Here is a 25,785-nt window from a genome sequence, read left to right on the forward strand (position 1 = left end):
GTTACAACTCTCCAGACTAATTTGGCACCTTTGAATGTATGTAATCATGTGTGAACTTTAAAATTAAAAAGTGTTTAAAATTGTTTTATTAATGTCCCATAAATATTTACAAGATCTTAATAATATACATTTTTTTCTTTCCAAACAAGTCTGTATTAAGAACGTCTCTTGTGATGAAAGCTGGAGAACATATTTACAGAATGATTTGCTTTCAAAAAACTCTCAAAGATTTGTGGTTTTTATTCATCGTATAAGTGGCTGAATAGCAAAACAGTAAAAAATCATAACGACAATTGACAGGAAATAGGTGCTAGGTTCTAAGACTTGAATTCCTCTGGAACTCAAACCTGCAAAATATAAAAAAAAAAGTGTCTTCAGAAAAAGTAAAATTGCTTGTTAGATTAATTTTTTAAGACCCATACTATCAATTCTCTTTTAATAATATATTTATTACACTTGTTTCATTCACAGTATATTTAATTTGGGGAAATGTCTTTACCTTCTGTCCTAGGATGTCTGTTTTCAATGTAAAAATGCAAAAGAAAAATGCCTAAATTGGCAAAGCATTCCTAAAGGGCAGATTAGGATTGGCCAAAATTGGATGGCTAATAGACTTTCACTCAATCACAGCTTCAGGCAGATGAGTGAGTGAATCTTCTACAGCAGAAATAAGAGATTATTATTACATGCTAATTCTGATTGACTAGTGTTGGCCTGCTTAGAAAACTGTGTTGAGAAGGATTTGAAAGTTGTGACTCAGCTCCTTCTGAATGCTATGCTTGATTAGTGATGTCTGCCATGCATCTGGCAAAGGGGTTGTAAGTACATGTGCTTCATGTTTGCCATTTGTGCTGTAAGAGGCCTTCAAGAATCCACGAAAAAACATTCTGATTTTTGTGCCAATAGAATGAACCATGGATTATACACCAAAGACACGCAGTTGTTTTTCTTTTTTCTCTCTCTTATTTTTTGGTTTTCAAATGAAACACAAAACTGTTTGCAGTACATATGCATAATTTGAAGGATTATTTCAAGAAACATTAGCTCATTGTCACCTTTTGCTCACAATTGAAAGTTCATTTTTTTCACCCAACATTTAAACAAGATTGGGAAGGTTTAATGGAGCTGGATTTCATGCTGCAGCTGTCTAGATGCAAAACCTACGACAGCAACGGTGACTCAACTTACTTGACATTTTTGGAATCCTAATTTCCTCACTGCTGCTTCCATCCCCGCCATCACTGACTGTCCTTATTTCAATCAAGTAGTCTTCTTCAAATGGAACCAGAAGCTCAGCTGATGTATTGTTTGTTTCCAAAATATGAGTTTTACTATGTCTGTTTTGCCGGTACAGAATCTAAATAAAACAGCGAATCAAGTTAACATGGACACGTTGCTTTTCTAAGGTTCAGACAACGGTTATAGAATACTGTACGGCATGTCATTATAAATGCTGTACTCCTCAGATGGAAAACCCAGGCGATGTCTTTTCTTTAAGTTTAGTTATTCTTGTTAAGAAAAAGATTTCTGTTTTGGCCAATGTCTCCAGAATGAGAGTAGATTTATCTCTATTAATTAAATAGCTTGAGGGTATTATCTTTGGAGCTTGCTGTGAAAAGTCACTGTTTAGTTTGGACCCAATTCAAATGTCTAATATACGTGTCTACCAAGAGATGATGTCTGTTACCACTGATAGAAATGATTTGCTCTGGTACTTGACTGTACTCTTGTTAGATTTCATTTGTGTTGTTAGAAGATCACATCATACTGTAGCCTAAGTTCTAGAAATTCTTCTTAAATATATTCTTTGACCTCCTTTCTCATCTCACATCCACTACCCACATATGCCATCATCTTCTGATGGCAAGGGGAGTTACTTGGAGAAAAAAAATGTTGCCTCCTGTGGAATTTTATTTTTTGATGCTCCATAACACATTACTGGACCTCAGAATATAAAACCTTTTCAATGAATAATTTAAAAGCTGCAAGGATATTTTCAAAAGAACTTCTTAAAAGATTATTATGTTTCCATATATCCACAATGTGTTTTCTCTTTGGTTGTTAACATGTCTCATTCCTAAGTAATTTAATTAATATGATTAAGGAAAAACTAAATACTTACCTTGTAGCCCAGCACTTCAGACTCATTTTCCATGGTTTTTACATGCTCCCAGTTCAAGCATAATTTTGAATTTGTCAGCTTCCAGGCAATGTTTGCTGGCGGTTGGCTTGGAGCTTTAAAAAGATAATCAAAGATCCAAATGAATATTAATTAGTTCATGGTCACCGTATGACGCATCAACATGAAAATGAAAAATAAGTCTTCGATGATTAGCATAGAAGGAGCTAAAGTGTTTTTAGTTTCAATTGAAATATCATATTAATTCTAATCAGAGTAAGCAAATTTATTCAAATTCTGGTCATTTGGGAATGTCTTTGTGACAGACTTATGAATTAATAATGGCTTGCTGCATGTCCAATACTAATTTATTAATCACTGCTGTTGAGTTTGTTTACTTTATCATATATTAACATAAATAAATGGAGAATCTCCTTATCTAGGTTTCCATTTGGCCATCAGTCGATGAGCATGTTTAGCAAATTCAAGCTGCAAATATTTTATATACATCAACACAGAGGTGCTCATTCCTAGTAGTCTTTTACTTTCTAACATTGGATTAGATAAGACTTTATCTATAAGTAACAAAACCAACTCAAGATATTTTAAGCAAAATATCAGTAATAGATTGTGCAAGATAGAGGGGAATTTCTCAGAACTCATGGCAGAATGCAGCAGTCTCAAGAGAGACCAAAAAAAAAAAAGAAAAAATCCACAAAACCAAGAAGTTCCTCTCTCTGCTTCTCACAGCAGTATTTCCTGCATGCTCATCTTTCTATAGACCATTTCTTTGTCCTTTTCATTGTTCACGGCAGAAATCACGATTGCTCATCACGTCTTAACTTTGAAACCTCCCCTATTCAGAGACAGCTCAGACTAGAATTCCTAGGAAAAAAGCTGACTTAATTTGGCCATATGTCTATGTTAGCTTAATCATCTGTGGCTGGACAGTGAGAAAGATGCATGTCATTTAATATAAATAGAGCTTCTGGGAGCCCAGCAAAGGGAAAAAATATCACAAACTGTCTGATCATCCCAACGGGTGTCTACTCTAAATCTGAACTGTTGCTTTAGTTCCCTGAAATTAATGTTGTCTGGGAGAGAGGTGGTGGGAAGTAAGGGAGGAAAGATTTAGAATCAGCCTTCTAAAGCAATGGATCTAGTCCAGCTAGAGAATTTGACATACAAGAAAACTAGAGTCCAGGTTGGGAAGTCACTTATTCAAAGCAGCTAATGAGAGGCTGAGTCAAATCAGAATTCTGGTCTATTGGTTTCCTATCTAGTGTTTCTCCAGGACAACATACTGCTTCTCAAAGATTTTGAGTCTACATGACTATTTTTGAGACTTAAGAAACTGGAGAGATTAAAAATAATTCAACTGGAGAGCAGAGGCAAAGATAAAACTACCCAGCAAGATGTTTTGGGCATCTTTTTTGAATTTGTGAGGCTCAATGAGCATAATATTTAATTCATTACAACACTGATGGAAATGGAAATGATTTTCGTTTTGGAGTTTTGACTCAACTCTTGTTTAATCACTTATGTGTCACTGGAAGATTCACATCCTGCTGGATCCAGGTATCTCACATTGTATTACCGTAATTCCCTTTCCTCCCCAAACCCACTGGGATATCAGTATTGTTCACCCAGCCACTTACAGCACAGTTGGGAAGTGGTATAGAGAGAAATGTTTCCTTTTGTGTTCCCATGAGGCTCAGTTCTTATGTTGTTATGGACTTATCACATTAGATTATAGTTATTTTTGGTCGTGTTTTTTTCCTAAATTTCTTGAAGACATGTGCCTTGTTCAACTGTGTATTTCCAGCCCCTAGCACAATGCCTGACACCCAGGAGGCATGCAGTTCGTATATATGCTGAATAAGCGACTGTGCAATAAGATGGCTAAAGAAAAATACTCAGGGTCCTGTGTAATGTTGGCAGGTCACATCGATTATGACCGAGCTGTGGGAAGATCCATAGGTGATACAATACAACCAATCTTCTCATTATGATAAAAACCAATTGCCATGGTCTGACTCACAGTAATCCATATATATGTACAAGATGGACAGGACAATTGGATTGACTATGTTCTAGTGTATTTCTTGACAATGCAAACCCAACTATAATTAAAGGCCTACAAGCTTTACGCTTAGTAAGCACTGAATGCATACTTGTCAATATATTTATTTCTGAAAGGACTGGATGGAAACAATAATGATTTTGTAACTATCCTTCCTGAACTTATTCCAAAGTGCATTTTCTAATGTTTTTCTTAGCTATAAAAGAGATAATATCAAAATTCTCACAAGATCTCACAATTTTAACATCTAGTATACTCTGTCGACACATTTCTTTTATCTCTGTTCTTTAAAACTAAACACTGATATTAATAACATCATATAATCAATACTGAGAAAAAATAAATTCACCAGTTTGATGTCACTAGAAGTGATGGATTCTGAAGATCTTATCTATTTCTGTGTTCGCTTTGTTCATTTTAGAAACAAAGCATTACTTTCAACACTACAAGTCCATTGAGAAAATAACAGGGTAGTAGCCAGAAAGACTGACTTCTACCAACTAGGTAAAGCAGCAGCCTGTGATGTTGGAAATAACCTTGCCATTGACATTTGCATATGTTTCCTCATCTACCAAAGCGGAAGCAAGACATCCCGTGGGAACAAAAAGAAAAGAGTTCTATCAATAGTGAGTCTTGATATGAATGGCCGATTGTATAGATTAGATTGCTCTACATCTCTTGCTGAGACAAGGAAAGTATTGGGCTTTGACATCAGATAGACTTGAATTTGTACCCAGTCTCTTCCAAGAGTCCTCGTTTTCCCATCTTTGAAATGAGACTAATAATTCCTAGTTTTTAAGATTTTTAGCTTGTATGAAATAAAATATGAAATATTCCGTTCCTCCCTTGGTTAGTGGTACATATTAACAAGCTCAATAACTGTTAATTCTCTTGTTTAAGAGTGCAGTTCACCACTGTGGTGTTATGACATAATCAGGTTTTCAATTGTGTTTAAAGTGGTTTGTTACTAATAACAAAATTTTGAAGTTTGCAAAGGATCCACTTTTTAAATATAATTAGCATGTATTCAAGATTTCCTCTTAATAATATTGCTCTTGTTTGGATTCTTTATGTGCTTTTTCAAAGGCAGATAAAGTGGGAGAGTCTCAGCTAATTATCTGGGAAGTTCTCCTAGTTTATAGCCTTTATCTTTGTCCATGGGTGTTTATTGTTTATTCAATGTCAGCCCCTTATATCTGGTATTAAAAAAGAGAAGCTTCTGGAGCTGCTTTAGAAGGTCATCACCTTAATATGATCACTATTAACAGTTCTGATTTGATGTGGTTGATTAAACTGGATTGCAAATATCTATGATGGAATTAAAATTTCTATTGCCTTGGAAAACTAAAACACTGCCACCTGGGTATGAAACACATGTTATGATATGTATACCAAGTTTGTCAATCGAGAACTCAACAACCAAGCACTTTTCTAATTTTTTTTATCTTTCCAAGCAATGTCCAAAGACTAAATCATTTTCTATTAATCAAATGACAGAGCAACATTAAACTAGCCCTTCACAGCTCTAATGGTTTCCCTGTAATCAATTTTTCTGTAGATGGCATTTATATTCAACTGTAGTTCACACTGTGAACTCAATTCAAAAACAACTTCTTATGTTACACTTCTAAGTAACAGCATGGGGTTGACATTTGGGCAAAAGAGAAAGAACATAAGTGCAAGATGAAATAAAAGCTTAATGCTTCCTTTATGTCTAAATATGGATTGATTGCATATTTACAGCAAGAAAGAATCCAGTACAGAGTGCTAGTCAGTCAACGTCAGGGGCCAAATTGAGCCAAAATTTGCAAACACTTTCTGTTACTGTGTCTGAATACTTCTTTCTATATAAAACGTGTTTTGTTTGTTATATTTTTTTCTTTTCCTCTTGGAATTGATGTAAATATTTTTTTTCCTTTCCTTGTAAATCTAAACTCCATTTAAGTGATGTCTGTGTGGATCACAGTATATTTACATTCTCTCTGAGTTGCCCTTTGGAAATACAGCATCTTCTCTAAGCTGTGGTACTTACAATGGAATCCCTGATATTTATTTAAGAACAATAATAACAGCACCAGCATCATCATCATCTATAGCAACAATAATAACTAACACTGAAGAACCTTTGCACGTGCTTTATTTTCTTCATCTTACTTTTTATAATTTATTTCATTTCTTTGTCTTTTTCTTGTTTTAGGTTGTCTCCCCACTAAAGAGAAATTGCCCGAAGGCAAGGATCTTGCCTGTTTCATTGGCCATTAGGTTCTCAGCACTTAACCCTGTTCATGGCTCATGGGAGGCAAGATTTCTTGAGTGGATGACTGAATCGTCCTATTTTTCCAAACAAAGGCTCTGTCTTCTCTTTAGCTTAGTCAATTAGAATATGCAGAGATTTTGGTAACTGTGAGCTCTATTGTCTCAGACTCTACAATGGAAGATCAAATATCAGGTTAAAAATCTAAACAGTGACAGTTTGAATGTGTGATGAATGCAGGATTTTTTTTTTTTTTTTTTTGCTGTCACCACTATTCAGAGGTAATCTTGATGTCATCTCAAGGACATAGAAAATCAGAGTTACATCCAGGGATAGCACTTGGAATCAGGGCTATCTTCAATGTTTCATTAAAGCCATTTCTCATCTATGCTTTGGATGTCCTTTTATGACCCTTAAAGAAAATTTCTGCAACAAATTGATAAAGAAAAAGAAAGTAGAAAGTAGCTGTGCTTTCCTACTTTAAAAAATGCAAAGACAGTGAAATCACATCTAAAAGAGGAGCATAATGATACATGTGACCGCACACGGAGCCCTCAGTGTATGACGGCCTCTTTGTCACTTTGGAGTACATTACATCCTTTAGTTCTCAGAGCAAACACTAGAGGTAAATAGCATTTGTGTTTTTTAGATGACAAAATGCATTCAGGGTTATCAAATAATTAAACCTGTCACACAGATAGTATTAATATGTGGCTGAGCTGGGATTCATATCCAAATTTCATTCACTTTGAAGTCCCATTCTAACTCTTTCCAACACTGTCTCATGATGGACCAAAGTTATAAGAACTCCCAGAAAAGAAAAATGTGAATACTTTAAAGAGGAAACTTGGGGAGGTTATAGAGCAGTAGAAAGGACGTTTGACTGTTTATAGGCATGGCAGGAGCACTAACAAGCTGAAAATTCCATGAAGACAGGTAAGTGAATGTTAAATGTTAGAAGACCAATAAAGGTGGTACTTCTAGGGCTAAAGAATGGGATAGAAGGAAATTTCAGACAGATTGTGAAAGATCTCATCTGCCTTTTTCTTAGTTTCCAGTCTCTGGAATAAAGGAGACAATGGCATTTGGTGGGGAGCAGAGGAGTGTGATTGCATTTTACAAAGAAAACTCTCAAAGTAGTTTAAAATTTAGACTGAAGATATGGGAGCCTGGAGGCAGAGGGACTGTTTAGATAGTTAGAGAGGAAGATTATGAACAAGCCCAGTGGTCACGAAATGAAGAGGTTTCATGGTTGTAGTGTATCCATCTAACAGATGCCATGACAAAACTTTTCTAAGCATTAGTGTTCTCACATGTAGGAATGAAAATACCAAGCGCCTTGATATGTTATAATAATTCAGTGAGATATGTTATGAAAAAAATAATACAGGGCTTAGGACATAGAAGTATCTAATATTTTAAAATTGTGGTCAGCAAAATAAGCACCCCCCCCAAACATATTGACCTCCTAATCCCTAGAACCTGTGGAAATGTTACTTTAAATGGAAAAGAGGAGCTGCAGAAGTGATTAAGGTAAAGATCTGGAGATGGAGAAATAATCCCGGATTACTCAAGGTAATCACAAGGATCCTTATGAAGGAAAGAGAGAGGTGAGAGAGTGAGAGTTAGAGATTGATGACAGAAGAAGAGGGTCAGAGTCAGAGATCTGCAGGGACCCTACATTGCTGGCACTGAAGATGGAGGAAGGGATCACAAGCCAGAGGATGTAGGTGTCTCCAGAAGTCAGAAAACAAGGAAACAAATTCTCCTCCGGAGCCTCAAAGGTGGTGCTGCCCTTACAACACACCTGGATTTCCACCCAGTCAAACCCACTTCTCACTGCTGACCCCCCAAAATGAGAACAAATTTGTATTGTGTGAAAACACTCTGTTTGTGACAATTTGTTACAGCAGCAATAGGAAACTAGAACATTTACTATTCTATTTTCGCAATGTCTGTGATATAGACTGTCAAAAGAATGAAGCTAGAGGACTGGGTGGTATTCAAATACAACAGGATGGAGACTTGTATAAACTTCTTACTCTTAAATCCTTGGTGGCTATTTTTATAATGACACTGAAGCTTACAGGCTGGAAAAGGCCACATTTAAGAAATATTGAAACTATATTTTGGTGAGAGAAATTAGGAATTATAAGGGTTTTTTGATTTAGTTAAGAAAGATGAATGCTTAAAGAAACACTAGTTTTCACTTTAAATTTTCTGACTATCCTTTCACTTTTCCCTTAGTGGATATATTCCATGTGTGTTGGGTGAAATTACTTCTTGTTAATTGAACTGTTTTCAAAAGATATATCTCCTATTCTTTGATGAGTTGATCATGTGTTAACTGCCAGACTAACCACCAATAATGTTCTTGGTGTTTAATACAAATTTGAGTCAAGCCCATTTGTAGGACCAGTTGGGCCAACTGAACAAACTTGATGTCAAAAACAAGGTGATTTCTGCTTAAACACACAGAATAGGTTAGCACAAACTAACACATGTTTAATTTAGGTTTCATGGACAAATTCTTATTGAGATTTTATGGATGTCACATAGATTTATCTCTCTTTCTGAAGTAAATAATTAGTTCATTGTTCAAGTTTCAATCCACCTTAAACTAGTCAATGGGATTATGTATAATAAAAGTTGACCTGAGTCAGGCTCAATAACTGCACTAAACTGTCAGCTTATCATGACACAAATCTGTGTTTTCTAAAAACACTATTCTTACACATTTTTAATCACCCTTGATTTTGCTTGAGATAGAAACTGAATTACACACAAGATGTTTTTGGGAGTTTGGCATCTCTCAATTAGCTAGTACTAAATGTCTAGGCAATCTTAAAACTGCTGATTGATTGGAGATTTCCGTCCAGATTTGCAGAAAAAAGTCTGAAGGAGACAGACTACTCCAGAAGGAACACAGAGGCAAATCATACATACAGGTATCTGGCAATTAATCCATCAATTTAGAGAACATTGCGTACAACAGGAAGAGGAATAGAACTACATATTTAAGCAACCCATTCTTGAGAATCACTCTCAGCCCATCCTGTCTCAAACTGGGTGGATTGGATGAAAGCCGGTTCAGGAATTTTTGGTCCGTACATATTTTCCCCTTGAAATGAACTGATCCTAGAGGCTTTTTGTTTACGTGTTTCCATTTTAGCAGCTCCATAGCACTTTGTACTTTCCAACAGGCACCCACAATCAGCATCTCGTTTGTGCCTCATTAATAATTTGGTAAGGCAGTGAGGACAGAGAGAATTTCCATTTAACAGATAAGAACATTAAAGCAATTTATGTAATCAACATGTTTGGACCCCTGTAATATTCTGAAATTTAAAAACTTAAAAAAAAGAAAATTAAAGCATAAAAATGAAATGTCTTGTCCTGTTTTAGGTCATGAGTCAGTGATGTACCCCAGAATTGGAACAGAGGTCTCTGACAGGGGGTCTGGTGACGTGGAAATAACTGGATGATCTATTTCATCAATGGCCTATTAATTGGGAAGATTTCTAAGTTCTTTTGAACATGATGCATATATTCATAGGGGTAAAAAAAACTTTAATATCATTTGATTTCCAAACTCTTCTCAACCACCTATTCTTTCCAATACAGAATATTTTTGCAGCCCCAGACTTAGTCAGAAAACAAAGTCAGCAACAATTAACCATTCATCTTTTATTCCATCGATGCCATTTATGGGACAGACACCTTGCTGATTATCAAGAGAGAAAAGAAGAAGAATTCATTCTTAGATTTCAGGGGCTTCTGAGTAAACTATAGTGCTAGTATATCCTAAAAGGAAAGATCTAAGTATCTGACAGTGCTAGGGTGCACTCTAGGACTCAAATGATAAACCAAACAAAAATGAACAAAAACCATTTACTAAGCATTTATTAAACTATGTGCTAGGTGCTTGGTATTAATAATCTCTTTCAACCTTGAACAAAATCCTCTGAGAACCTAAATACTGCTTTTTCCTCATTTTGCAGGGGAGCAACTGAGACTCTGAAAGATAAGCAACCACCTAATGTTCCAAGGATGGGAGGTCGGTTTTGAACTCATTTGAGGGGAGGGCATCAAAGCCAGTGTGCTTAAACCTTACACCCTCCCGTCTTTCATCTAGGTACTCAGAGCATCTCCTCTTTTGGAGTTTCAGAAAGATCAAAACAGTTTATTTTGATTATTACCAGAAAGTTTCAATGATTATCCATATTTAAGGAACAAACCAACTAACCAAACCAACCAAGCAGTAAAATGATGAGGTGAGGAGAATGAAATGGACGTTGGGTGAAGTAATAGGTTTCTATTCACAGATCAGTCTTGTCTCCTACAGGGTGGTGTGTACTTACGGGATTTTTTGGTGGTGACATTGACTGGGGGGCTTGAGGGCCCTGTCCCAGCAGTGTTGTAAGCTCTCACAGAAGCAAAGTAGATGGTGTTAGCTTTCAGCCCTGTGATGTTTTTGGTTGTGACATTTCCACTGACTCGAATTTTACCAATCATGGATTCTTTGGAATCATCTGTCCAGTATAATACCTGATCATTAAAAACACAAAACAAGCAATTCATTGTTTCCCAACAACTATCAAACACAAGAAGGGAAGAAAACAATAGCATAGATGACAAAAATGTTTTCTAATTAAAACGGTTATACAATAATGACAAAACAACTGAAGGCTAACATTTATAGTGAGGAAATAAAAAATACAACATATAAATACAAATTCACAATGGGAATTAGAGAACCTAGGCTTTTTTAGATTACCAAAATAAAGTGTTCCATGAGATATCTAAAAGGTTACCAGCTTTATTAAAGGGTATATAATAAGTGAAGTCAAAATAAATTTCATATGATCAAAGACTTTAATTATAATGTTTTACTATTGACGTTTTCTCCAGAGTTCTCTTAATCACAGGTTAATTTAATTTATACTGAGCTCTTCTTATGCATTAGCATTGTTTTGGGTACATGGAGAAAGACAAAAGAGAATAAAGCTTAGCACTTGTTTTCGAGCACTTTATCATCTAGCTAAGAGGTTAGACTGTGCAGTATGTGAAAAGCAATAATAGGACGCCTTGTAAAGAAGTGATATAGAAAAAAATGCTGTAAGAATTTAAATAAAGACAACATCAGGGATTGATGAGAGAAGAGTGCAGAGAGAAGAGAAAACTAGAGATGAGCTTTGAGAAACAAATAGGGTTTAGATAAGTGGTAAGGCATTTTCAACATGGAGAGGCAAAGACACCTGTCACATGGGTAGGAACAGAAGATTCATGTAAAAACAAACAAAAAAGTGCAAAACAAAATTAAGGATATTTATAATTATGCATTTATTGTAACTCCAAAATATAATAGACTATGTTACCCATTTTGTGAATCACTGGATTCCCACGTTGAACAACGAGTAACTAACAACTTGCCCTAACCATGTCCTGAACTTTTTAAGAATGAAGCCCTACAAATGTGACTTGCCCCATTCTTCATAGACTAAAAAGAACAGATTTAGGAGAATCTAACTATTTTTATTATCACTTATGTGCCTCTTCCAAGATGATTATATCTTTTCAAGTCATACTCCAATTCACTGAGAATGTTCCCCCATGAAATTCTTTTATGATTTAAGATCGTTGAGGATTAAATTTTATCTCTCCCCAAGAAACAAAATGGCTGTCACTTGACTGATAAATAAGATGATCATCTGATCACTTTTGAAACATTTTATTGTGCTAACACTTAACATGAGACCTAGCTGCTTAACAAATTGTAAGTGTATAATACATTACTGTTGACTCTAGCTGCAATATTGTACAGTAGATCTCTAAAGCCTTGCCCATCTTAACTGAAATTGTATGCCTTTTAAAATGGCTCCCATTTGTTCATTTGTTTGCTTAAGATCACCTAGAAAGATCCCCCTCACTCATTCCCCTATTATGTGGCAGGCACTAGGTTAGCAGTGTAGGACTGCCAAACAGGAGCTAAGATGTAGTTGGCCGGTAGGATCACAAGGGGAAGTGAAGTTAACTTGGATTACCTCATAGCCCAGCACTCTTCCAGTGTTTCTATTCCAAGCAATCGCATGCCATGAAACCTCCATTTCAGAAGCAGAAAAACTCTGGACAGAAATTCCCCTTGGGGCCAGCTGAGGTTCTACCATCCAGAGAAAGACATAACCATTCTTAGCAGAGTGGAAGACAGAATGCAAAATATGCATAGAGTCTCACGGAAAACCATTCCAGAGCTGACAACAACTTACCATCTTCCCCGGAGTAGACAATGGACACAGTACTCAGGGATCCTTCTCCTTCATTATTATACACACCCACTTTGACTTCAAAGGGAGAGAGTGGGATGATGCTTTCATTTCTGTAAACAAACCTTGAGGCCTCCACAGATGCTACTCTTTCCTTGGTCCAGGTTGTCGAACCGACTGGCCGGAACATGATGATATATCCAAATCCTTCTCCATTCTGTAGCTCTTCTGGAATTGACTTGGGCAGAATGTGATCAATCACTGAGTATTCGCAAAAATATTTTATTGAGCTATTACAATGTTTATTGATTGTCTGGCATTTCTTCCATAGAGACAAACATGGGTATTTGCCCTATTTAATGATGAATTTAAAATACTTTTATTTGGAATGCCAATTAGAAAAATGATCTCAATTAAAAGTACTCAGATAAATAGTTGAAGCTTCAAATAGAAATATAAAACAGGCTTTGCATATTTATATCTTTTTCCTTGATCATTCATAAATTGTCATAATAAAATAGCTTAGAAGATTTTATGATATAAACTAAAATATAATTTTGATATGTATTTTTAAACTCAGCACAAAATTAACTTATTAACTATTTATTTCAAGGCTAGATGTTTTCCTTTCACAACATTTTCAACAAATTCTTGTAAGATGTGGGTAATTATTACATAATAACATATGCTTTAAGATATAGAGTACTTCTAAAAAAAAAAGTATAAGAGACTTTCCAGTATTTTTTAAGCATACATCTTCATTAGTAGTAACATCAGTATGCATTTTTCCTGACATAAAAAATACATTACTAACTCACGTAGAGAGCAAATTCTTTATAAAATACATTTCAAATCTAAAATTACAAAACAGAAATAGAGATATGTTTCCCCAGAACTCTGCAGATATTAAAAAAATCATAAATATTCACATAAACTAAGAAAATTAAAATGAATTTGTGCTTGGATTTAGTTAAACATTCCAAATGATTACAAGAAACTTGTATTGAAAAATAAATGGAATTTATTTGGTTTTTCCAAAGGAAAATGCTTTGCTTTTCTTTTGTTTTCTAAATATTTTGGTAAGACTAATAAGGGCATACGTGACAGAACATAGTGCTCCCAGTCCCTTATGCCCACAACTCCATTTCAGAGGTGTCCCTTCCCCTTGCCTGTAGGGGTGTGTTCACTGTATCACATTATCCTGCCTCTTGAAACTCATCTGATTACCCAGTTGGGAGCACCAGACCCAAAGGTGCCCCCTTGGTCAGCGTCTAGCAGTGTCCTGGAGCAGAGTCTTTGTAATCTACAGTAACTGATAGACTCAGTGGATTCCTTTCACTTACAGAGTTTGCAAATGAAACACGATGGTGTGGGAGGGCGCAATAATACATAAACATAGAGCTGGCAGTAAGTAGAAACCACGCAGCAGTAGGAACACTGAGGCAATAGAAGCTAAGAGAAAACAGAAGCTGCAAATTAGAGAGAGAGGAGACAGAATTTAGCTGGCAGCCAGGTAGGAAATTGGAAATGGGAAGAAGCGAGGGACAAGCATGAGGGACTATTCAAGCCAGGGCTGGGTGACCAGAGGAGCTGACAGTTGGCTAGAGCTGCCGTGCTCAGGTGCTCGGAATAGTGATGAACGATGTCCCGGTTCTTCATTTGACCTGTCGGCTTGGTTGCTGAGACTTTTTCCTGTCCTCATTACTTCCCATGTAGCTTTAAAATAAATCCCCATTAACCAGAGATGACCTGAGCTGGTCTCTATTTCTTGCCATGTGCAACAATCTAACAAATACAGAACGACGAGAGGAGGAAAAACACGGCTCCTGACATCTGGGGAAATAAAATGTTTCCTTGTGTTAATGCTTCTCTCTTTTCTTTTTTTTTTTACAGGGAGATCACAATTACAACAGTTAGTTTTGAATGGCATGGAGGAGATTTATAAAAATTTAAGCTACTTGTCAGAGCATTTGATTTGTTTTTGATGCTTCTTTGATCTCAGATTTTATCAACATGCTTAGTCAGTTAATCTGAGCAAATAGAGGACTTTTGTTTTTGTTAGTCAAGTACAATTAGTGTTTCTCATGGTGTTCCGGCAAGAAAGATCTGAGTCCAACATGTTCATTTTAGAGGGGAAAAAAGAGACTTATTTATGTTCCTTTTACTTTTCTCATATGGACACAGAGCCAAAGGATGAAGATATATATCTCTATATATCTAGCTATATATATATGTGAAGATCTATATAGCTATTTAAGATGGCCAGAGAGTTTTCTCCTTTAAATAGAGAAAGAGTCCAGTAGAATAAAGAAATTGCAAAATTCTCCTAGGATTGAATTTTATTAAAATTGACAAAGATTAATAATAAAATTCTCAACCACAGTTTCTGTAAGACCTAAATCTTTAGTATAGATCAAGGATCAGCAAACTATGGCCTTCTAGTTTGCAGCCTGGTTTTGAAAATCAAGGTTTTGAGGCACAGCCACACCTATTTGTTTATACGTGGTATAGGGCGGCTTTTGAGCTACAATGGCAGAGTGCAAAGTTATGAAAGAGATCATGTGGCCCAAAAAGCTGAATATTTTTGCTGTCTGGTCCTTTGCATAAAAAGTGTGCCAACTCCCACTGTGGGAATCTATCTCTTCTATAGTAGTTTATCCTATACACCCAATTTTGTAGTCATGTTTTATATAAGACATTTACCACAAGCACCTCAAGCTCAGAAGTATTTGGGAGTATAAATTATGACAAAATAATGAATAAAGATGCCCTTAAAATTAGCAATTGCTACATTCCAAAAGTTTGATATCACGTCTAGGTTGCTGGAAACAAAACAACCCAGATCAAACACAAAATACAAATTACTGTGGCACTGGAGAAAGCACTGGGAGGATATTTAGTTCAGGCAGATTATACAACAGTGTGCTCGAACGGGCAGCAATCTGGGATAACCAGTAAAGCTGTCATTTATAAATCGTAATGATAGCTCCGGACTGAATTTAGAATGTTCTTTGGATCCCACATTAGTTCTGAGAGTCCAACAGGTACTATTTCATCCGCAGTAGCAGTGACATTGGCCTGGAATGGTCTCTCTACTTCCAAGTTGTTTTTCAAAACATAGTTCAGCTATGCTCTGAGGGTGTCTTTCCTAACCATCCTGGCTTGCCGGCCCCTGAGCAGTCAGACACTTTCCTATTCATTTTTATACTCCCACTGGTTGGAACAGAGTAGCAACTTAACAGAGTTCATTAAATTGAAAGAGTTACTGTGTGCATTCTGGTGACTCAAACTAATGCACGCATCTTCTCCTAAACATACATAACTTATTCCTTAAAGAAGTTTGGGCACCTGAAGAATTTGGCTCAGTATCTGCATGTATGTGATGTCAAATATGATTGGTAAATGGGGAATTGCATTCATTAATATAGTTTCTGCATATCTTATATTTCTAGAAAAAACAAAGGAAATGACTTTAATTTAATATTTTTTTTTCTGTAAAGGAACAGATAGTGAATATTGTAAGCTTTCTGGGACATACAGTCTCTTGCAACAGCATGAAAGCAACAATTCATAACAAGAAAAAGAAGGGGCATGGCTATGGTTAGACTTATTTACAAAAATAAGGAACTGGCCAGATTTGGCCCAAGGGCTGTGGTTTGTGTACCCTTGCTTTAAATAAAAAAAGAGCATCATAAATCACGGAAAGACAGTTTTCTTTTGGTAATTCATACTCATCTCTATTTAAAAATGATACACATAAGGTGTATATGCCCCCTCATGTATAGACTATTCAAAAACAATTACACACCAACCTTTAGGAATATCTGACCATGGAGGAGAAAAAAATAAGTTATAAAGTCAGGCAAAACTCCTTATATGCTATGAAGAAAATGCTTATGTGGCCTTTGAAGAATATTGAAAACTAAATAAACTACTCACCATCAAATAAAAGCAAATTCTCTTATACACTCACTTGAGAGTCAATATTTCTGTGGGAAATATATTTGAAGTAGCAGGTGTAATGTGATTAACTTACTACTTAAGGTAGAAAGAGACACAGGGACTCGTGTCCACCCTAAGCCATTAAATTATGTGGGGACAACTGGAATTATAATAAAGGACAAAGTCAAGGAGCTTGGAAGGAGAGCCCTGTGTTCCAATGCCTCTCTTCCCTATGATACCACATTTCTAAGCCTCAGTTTTCTTACCTCAAAGTGGTGTCACCCACCTTTAGCATTGTTGTGGACAGTGAATGACACGAAATGCTGAGTGTGACACCTGAAACTCTATAAATGCCCAACAAATATGCTTTCCGTCTCTCTCAGGCCTGTGAGAGTCCCAGCTCTCTCAGTACACTGCCATCCATTCGACAAGTATTTATGGAGGACGGACCACATTGCAGGCACTGTGCTAGGCCCATCACGTCCACATGAAACAAGACGTCAAGAAGAGAGGATGGCATTCAGGACAGCCACACTTGGTTTCCAACTCTGTCATTTATAACCCTGAGAAAACGACATCTCTGTTTCCCAGTTTTCTCTCACAGCCTAGCTATGTGAGGATGGCTTCAGAAAGAACTACCTGGTCTGTATTTTCTAGAATTTGGGGGATGCAGGTTCTTTTAACTGACAAATGCCTGAGACACTTCTGAAGTGGAGAGTGCTCTGAACAGCCTACGGTGGCAGAGTGGAAGGAGAGGCTAAGCGGGCGTGCACTGTACTTCCAGCAAACATGGAGCAAAGGCATGTGCTTGCTAAAGGTGAATGTGGAACCCAAGCAAGGGAGTCCTCCACGGGTGGGCTTGAAAGAAACTCTACCCACAAAGACCACCTGGAAGAGAGGATCTTCACCAGCAGAATCTGGACATGGACCACCAGAATCCAAGAACTGATGAGACTTTTTGGCAGCCAGTTGGGTCTGCACCAAAGAACTGCAACTGGAGGTCCCCAGTGGGGATCTCCCAGGGACCTCTTCCCTCAAGCAAAAACAACAGAACAAGACAAAAACACTACACTGTGCAATACCAGCACCTGGTCATTTGCCATATCTGGAGTACACCAAGGCCAAATGACAAACATACTAGCAACCAGGACCTTTTCTACCTCTTTTCTCTCCTCCCAACCCCAACTGTATATGACTCTGGAAAGTCCAGGGGTAACACCGTGAATGAGGAAGGCCAAATTCAAGAGAAAAATGAAGAAAAGTTGAAGAGCTCTCTACACATTCCCTTTCACACTATAGAATTCCCAGGGTGAAGCAGGCCTAAATGAGAAACTTTACGTTGGTTGAAAGTCTAAAGATTATGATAATAAACCAGACTGAAATTTGTAATAAGTGAAAAAAATCAGCGTATATGTTAACATTTAAGAGTAATGACTAGAGTATCTATTCCATGTGCCTAAGGTTCCATCTTGATGCTGGAAAAGAACAAAGTCATGGGATATAAAGAGCAGCATTATGATAGGAATTTTTTTTTTTTTTTTTTTTGCCTGTGCTCTGCTGATTTCACCTCATTCACAATAGACGGCGCCACAGGTAATAAATAAAACAATGCCTAATTTATCAAGTAATAATGAAAATGGTAGTGACCCACACTGAAAAGATATTGAAGTGGTTTTTCATATATTTGGGAGAACATTGTGCTGAGTTAGTCATCCTCTCTCACTTTAGTAGAAATAAGAAAAGTTTCTAATACTTCCTCTAAATAATTCATCATCAGGATGATGTATTGTTATATCATCTATTTTTAATATATTCTCAATAGTGATCAAGTAAATCTTGTTTTTGTTTTTCAGTATTCTTCCTGGCCAGCTAAATCTTTTTCCTTCAAAATAACTCCGTTGGACAGAAAATTACCTCCCACGTAATGACGAGTTCAGACCGGCTTCCTCCACCTCCATTGATGTTTACTGGTGCCACAACAGGGACTAAAAAGGAACCGAGAGAAATGTGAGATGGCAATTATTAAAGTATGTCTTCATCAGAAAGAATTTTGTTTCTTGGACTTCACCTTTCAAAGTCTCATGCAGGCATATTGTGAGAGAGTTTTGCATTTTTAATGAACATAAATTATGTTTACACATAATCCAAGTTTCTAAGAGAGAGGACACAGTTGTGTTTGATACATGAACACCCTGGCTCCAAAATTAATTAAAAATTGAGTAACATCGGGTATTTGACATTATTATGCATCATCTACTAATTGGCAAAATGATGTTCCATTCAGATGGTGACTGTGACACTGCTGATTTAGTGCCTAATTATACAGTTGTGCTGTAAACAAATTACTGAGGCAGCGTATTAATTAATTATTTGTTCAATAAACAAACTAAAATAATTTTTCTCATTATCAGTCACCGGGATATTTTAACATTTAAAATTAAAACCTTAAAAATAGGCAAATAAATAAATTCTTCCTTTCAAACCTCCTGTTTGAACCTCACATCTGTCAGGAGAGAACAGGAGGGACTTCTTTGCTAACTTTTCACTTACAGAGTCAGATTTTTCTCCTGTCAAGCATGTGAGTGGGAGAGACTCCCTCTGTGGTAAAACCACAGAGCCTGAGATTAAAAACCAATAATTTTGGTGAATTAAAAAAAAATATGCCCTTTAACTGTACCTTTATAAGGACTAGTATAATGAATAATAGTTCAAGGTAAATTGTAAAATTAATGACAATTGTGAGTGTGCATAGGGTAGTCCAGTGTATAACCAGAATGAGGATTTACTTTACCACGTGTCTTAAAAAGTACTGTTTTTCTTGACATGGCAAAAGTATCCTAAATCTGTGATAATGGCTAAATCTTCAGAATAAACTTTTAAAATATTGAATTGTATGAAATTGTCCATATTGGACCATTTTTGACCCATATCCAGAGGTGGGGGGGGATCATCTGGCTGTGGTTGGGGATTGGCAGGCAGGGATTAAAATATGTAAGTTTTAATTGCTCATTTCAAATTTTTTCCCATTATAGAGAGCATCTAAATAAATGTAGTTTACTTATTTTATTTATTCCTATTTCAGACAGAGCTTAAATGCAAAAATCACATAGTGATATAATAATCTGATTGTTCTTTTAAAATAGCACCAGCCAGACATACATTTTCATGTTCAAATTTACCCTTAATTTTGTCTGTTGTGTTCTTCATAATTTTTTAAAAAGATCACTTGAACCCAAGTCTTCCAACGCCATTAGTCAAAAGCAATGTGAATCAGGGTGGATCCAACGTAGTTGCTGGATTTATAGTATCAAATATTTGACAGCTTAGAATGACCCTATTTCAGTACCTATGCATGGTTTAACTTGTAAGGAAAATGATTTTAAATCATACTTTGATTTACTCTCAACAAAATTTCCACTATTCTGAGAAACAGAGAGTTCCTTTCTTTATGCAATTTCTAAATTAACTGTGCTTAAACCTAAAACTATATTGAGAAGTTAGTCTCTGATGATATTGAAAGAAGAGAGAGAGAGAGAGACAATATGACATGAATCAGTATGAATACCACCAGTCTCATTATGCTACTGAAACAACAGAGTGTTAATGACTAGTAGAAGGTGGCACACAAACTTTACTATAAGAACTTCAGAGTTTGGGTCAAAGCTCTGTCCAAAGCTACCAAAATATAAATCAGCTATAAACAAACAACCAGAAACTAAAGCTAATATCCAGAGTCATGGGTCACACTGGGAGATTCTGATCCAATGAGTATATGGTAGCCTAGGAATTTCTGTATTTGCACACTTCCTTGGGCTAATTTATTGCTCATCTAGATTAAGACCCACTGTTTTGGAGAATGCTGGGTGCCGAAATCAGGTCTGGATTCAAACCCTGGCTCTGTCAGACAAAACCAGCTAACATCTTCATCTTCATTTTCCTCTTCTTTAAAATGAAAGAGTTTCCTCTCAGCTCTAAAACTTCTAGCATGATTTACCTTGATGATATCGCTGTAAAGTATTTTTTTTTTTTTTTTGAGATGGAATCTCATTCTGTGGCCCAGGTTGCTGGAGTGCAGGAGTGCAGTGGCAGGATCACAGGGCACAGTTGCCTCAAACCCCTGGGCTTAAGTCTTCCGAGTAGCTGGGACTATGGGTGCATGCCACCATACCCGGGTAGTTTTTCTTTTTTCTTTTTAAAGACAGAGTCTCACTATATTGCCCAGGCTGTTCTTAAACCCCTGGCCTCAAAGTGATCCTCCTGCCTCAGCTTCCCAAGTCGCTGGGATTACAAGCACAAGCCACCACACGTGGCTAAGTATGTTTCTTTCCTAGCCTCAATCCCATGACAAAAATACAACATTGTCTTTAGTATAAAAATTGATTTTTAACATCTGACAGTTGTGCACACTTTATTGAGGTAGTTCATGTTTGTTAACTAAGTCAGCCACAACACAGTGATCCTTCATTTATGTGATTGAATGAGAATGTGAACTTTGTGAGCTACATACAGTGGGCAGATCAAATGTCACCCTGGATGTGAAAATTTGAGTGGAACAAAGAGGAACCTATTGAAAAAAGCTTAAGAAGGGATGATTTCTGAGTCAGGTTCCACTTGTGTTCTGCTTTTCAGTGAACCAATTAATGCTCAATTAGTGCTTCTGTTAAATGAGCTTAGGATTTACCTCATCTGCATGGAAAAGAATTTATACTATTGCTCAATGAAGCTGCAACTAGGTCAGAGTTGAGAAATAGATGAAAATGTATGGCTGACTGCACCAACAGAGTCTCAATTAAGTCTTGGCTACAACATTTTAATGAAACAAGCGGTAACTCATTTGCATCTACAAATTTACAAATACTCTATTGGATTTTGGCTCGAAAATAGATGGGACATAAACATAGCCTCTGAAAAACTCATATTTTGACATGCCTGCTTATAGGTAATCATATCTATTGAGCCTACTACTTGGGGGAAATAGACCTTGCATTGTGCACATTAAAATGGAAAAATGAGAGTCATTGGTTTACTGTCTCTGATTTTGAGCCAAAAATGCTGCAAGACCCATAAAAATGCTTCTTAATTGTTTTCTTTAAGAACTATAACAGAAAGGATCTTCCATGTTTTTAGAAGACATTGATGCTTTACCTGATGCTTTAGTTCTTAACAATTCTGATGGTTTACTTGGTTCTCCGATCCCAATGCTATTCCCAGCAACCACACGAAATTCATATTCCACCCAGGGACTCAAGCCAACCACTGTTGCATTGTATGTTTTACCACTGAGAATTTCTGGAACTGAAAAGAACAGGACAATTTAGTTCTTAACAATTCTGATGGTTTACTTGGTTCTCCGATCCCAATGCTGTTCCCAGCAACCACACGAAATTCATATTCCACCCAGGGACTCAAGCCAACCACTGTTGCATTGTATGTTTTACCACTGAGAATTTCTGGAACTGAAAAGAACAGGACACATAAGGCACCTAAACTGACATTTGTCAAAAACAAATAATTATACAAAATTAGGCAATTATTAAAAAATTCATTAGATTACATTTATTAAAATACTAACTTAAAAAGTATAGTATTAGAAAATTATCCGAAAACACTTTGTGACGCTAACCTGTGGCAACAGCCTGCCAACCCACAGAAAATGGTGTCCGCGTCTGAATAGTAAATATTTGAATGGGACTGTTGTTATCTGGGCCTGGTCTCCAGCTTAGCTGAGAAGTAGTACTGGAAATGTGTTCGACTTTCACATCCTCCGGAGGACCTGGTGGACCTTGAAAAAGTGTTTTATGATGACTATATTAGAGATAATTAAATTCATTGATTTGAGACAAGGATGGTTTATTTTTACCTGTTATGCTTAGAAAATAAAATACTTATTGACCATAATGTATTTGTAGCACATTATTAGAGATAAAGTCCTATTAATTCGGCTTACAGGATAAGATATTAATTTAGAAATGCTTCCTTTAGAGATTAGAAAATGCCAATCATGTGATGGTTACATATCATCCGATAGGAAGCTAATCTCAAAAACTGAGAATCATTCTCTTTAATTCCTCTCTCAAAATCTAACTCAAGCAAATGTAACTAACATGGAGAACTACAGGAGTATGTGGATTAGATCCTGCTCTGACAAGAAGGATTTATTATAAACAGAACACAAGGCTAAGTTATAGGAAGTGACACTGCTTGCTGAGCCTGACCATTCGTTATAAACAGATAAAACCTACTCAATTCAGTATTCATATCTATACTACCTATACTCTGGATTTTGGAGTTTAGAAAATAAAAAAACTATATGATTTTTATCTCACCTTCTTATCATGATGTGGTTCCTCAAAGATCTACCATTTAGACACCAACATTTTGACTATGAATAAACAATGTGGCCATTTTTTCACCTTTTATGCGTACCTCTAACAATGATATCAGCAACAGCAGATAAACTTTCTAGAGTTGTTTGTACTGTGCATAGGTATTTTCCTGAGTGATTTAGCTGAATATTCCTTATCATCAAATCCCCAACAGATTCCTGCAGATAGAAAGGGAGAAATGGATAAAAATATAATCACACAGCAGGTCCTATTCTATTTTTACAGCTAGATAAATATTAAATATAAAATAACTCAGAAATTAAAAGATGTACTAGTATCATTGTGCTTCCTGTATCTGATCCCTTTAATTATCCCCTTATTATAATTACATCTAGAAAACAAGTATTTCTATGAAAGACATAAAATAAAATCAAACAAAACAAAAACAGATGCAGCTTCAAAAACAGACAGTGATTATCTATGCAAATAAAGAGGGGGAGAATAAATATGAAAGATGATGATTCATGTAAAATACTTGATTCATTTTATTAAGCACTTAAAAAAATTTCAGTAACTTACTCCTCCAATCCTTTCAAAATGGGCCACTCCTTTTTTTAAGTCTATGACATCTCCATTGAAAGACCATACAAATACAACTTCAATGGTTGGATCATGGGACACCTGGCATGGTAGGACTATACTCTCACCAACTGTCACATCCATTTTGGAAGGTGGGACAGTAATGACAGTCCTTTCTGTTGAGAAAAAAATACTTCACAAAGCTTATAAAATGCTAGCATATGTCTAGAAAATACATATTTTTGAATGATTTCACAACCATTTGAAATTGTATAAATGCCACTTGGAGTTCTATTCTATCCAGTATGAAAAATTCAGTTTTCTTTTTTCAAATATCTTGTATTTATTATCAGTGTCATGCGTTACTTATAATATCATTGAATACATAGTTTTATTCATTCTTTATATGGATACAGTTTACAGAAAACTGTAGATCTCCAAAGGTGGCATTCCATATATATAGAATGCACCACACTGTCTTTGTTCTCTCTTTATTTTGAAATTCCAGTCATCACATTACAATTGACACATCGGTAAGAATTACAAATAGTCTATGTTAACTTCACAAAATATGAGATGAAATGAACTATGTCCTTAAGATTATAACCACCACAGTTTATATAGAGATTGATAATCACACGCTTATATTTAAGAGTGTGAATGTAACATATTCTATTTTGACATAGTTCTGGTAATAATTTTTTATTTTAACTAAAGATGTAACATGAATAAAGAAGCTGGAAGTTTTCCCTTTTTATTCAGATTTTGCAATTTTGGAATTAAGCATAATTCATAGAAACCTTCCCTCTAGAAATTTCAGTCTCAGTGTCAATACTTGTTCTACAAGTTGTAGCATTTCACGGACCAGAATTTCAAAGGACAATCCCAACAGTGTTCCAGTTGTACTGGAGAGTCCTACATTTTTCTGATTAAAAGAGATTCACAATAATAGATCATTTTTGACTGCTTTGTTTACAACAAAATAAATGATTTTGATTCCAGAGTGTTGACAATAAACTAAAAGCACAACTCAGTACCCATAAAGGAGCCTTGGATAAACATTTGGATTTAAATATTTACCATCTCATCAAGAATAAAATGTTTTAAAGGATTTATATTTAAGAATGAAGGCTTTAGGCAAATTATTTTGAAAAAAATTGCATATGAAGAAGTTTCAAAATAGTAAAATGATTCTGATGAGTCTCTTTCACAAGATAAAGTTTTACTCTCTAAAACATGGCCTAAAATGTTCATTTCCTTCTGGCTTCTTCATTCTGCTCAAGAAACCAAACAAACATTCAGATTATATTTGTATGTCCAGATGGATTAATATGCACTGCATTTTACCAATAGAATGTTTAATTATTATTCAAATATTTTTAAAAAATTACAATTTGTTTTCTTAATAAATATTTGGAAGTAGAAAATAGGAAGTAATAATTTTGGGTTTTAAGCTGCATATTGATAAAAAAAAAGCCATGGAAAAATAAAAGCATAGGTTATATTTTGGAATAAAATGGAGGAAAATCTACCTCTTAATCTACATTAGATGTGTTTTCAGTTTTAAAAAATACTCTTCCCCTTATTATTAATATATTAGCTGCACACTTTTTTATTCTAATTATTTCTAGAAAGAAGTTTGAAGAATGGTTTTCTGGAGCACGTTCATTTTTTATTCCAAGCCTTCTTTACATCTCCCCCACAAAATAAGGGTAAATGATATTCAACATTTCAAGAGAATCCTTTAGGACTAGAGAAAATATTTTCCTCTTGAAGTTTTTCTGGAAAAAAAAAACACACAAATGTCTTATTTGCATTTATAGGAGGATGAGTTGGCTGATTGGATGTGTTGGCAGAGCAAAACTGCCCAGATTTAAAGTTTTAGATCATGCAATTAAAGTAATTTTCAAACATTAAAATTGACAGCCATTCCTTCCATTTATGACAACATGCAGTGGCAAAAATAGACAAATTATGACCTATCTACACAGCTCATGGGCAGTAGTAGAGTAATAATGACTAAGACTTCACAAATAAGAAATGTTTATATTGTCATTTATGGTGCTTACATTTTTCACTAGCTAATTCATTTATAACTAATATTTTTTGAGCACCTACCATATGTCCAACCCTTTAGTAAGTACTGGAGTCACAATAGTGAAGGAAATGGAAAAAAATTGCACCAAATTAAAAACATGAGGTGTCTGCCTTCACAGACA

The 25,785-nt window shown here is 35.7% G+C and overlaps 1 protein-coding gene across 2 annotated transcripts in view; it reads right to left on the minus strand.

Annotated features, from left to right (window-relative positions):
- Nucleotides 1–224: 224 nt before the first annotated feature.
- The window catches only part of CNTN6 (contactin 6), a 278,170-nt gene continuing 252,609 nt past the window's right edge, over nucleotides 225–25,785 (minus strand). For both annotated transcript variants that reach the window (XM_045530967.1, XM_045530968.1), the window contains exons 13-23: nucleotides 23,567–23,742; nucleotides 23,088–23,205; nucleotides 22,285–22,443; nucleotides 21,807–21,956; nucleotides 18,576–18,646; nucleotides 12,723–12,957; nucleotides 12,501–12,616; nucleotides 10,818–11,004; nucleotides 2,123–2,235; nucleotides 1,189–1,357; nucleotides 225–347 (exon numbers count right to left, since the gene is read on the minus strand). In XM_045530967.1, the coding sequence (XP_045386923.1) occupies nucleotides 244–347; nucleotides 1,189–1,357; nucleotides 2,123–2,235; nucleotides 10,818–11,004; nucleotides 12,501–12,616; nucleotides 12,723–12,957; nucleotides 18,576–18,646; nucleotides 21,807–21,956; nucleotides 22,285–22,443; nucleotides 23,088–23,205; nucleotides 23,567–23,742 (1,598 nt within the window). In that variant the 3' untranslated portion in view covers nucleotides 225–243. The remainder of the gene's footprint in view (nucleotides 348–1,188; nucleotides 1,358–2,122; nucleotides 2,236–10,817; nucleotides 11,005–12,500; nucleotides 12,617–12,722; nucleotides 12,958–18,575; nucleotides 18,647–21,806; nucleotides 21,957–22,284; nucleotides 22,444–23,087; nucleotides 23,206–23,566; nucleotides 23,743–25,785) is intronic.

This window comes from Lemur catta, chromosome 18 (genome assembly GCF_020740605.2).
Source record: "Lemur catta isolate mLemCat1 chromosome 18, mLemCat1.pri, whole genome shotgun sequence".
Lineage (NCBI taxonomy): Eukaryota > Metazoa > Chordata > Mammalia > Primates > Lemuridae > Lemur > Lemur catta.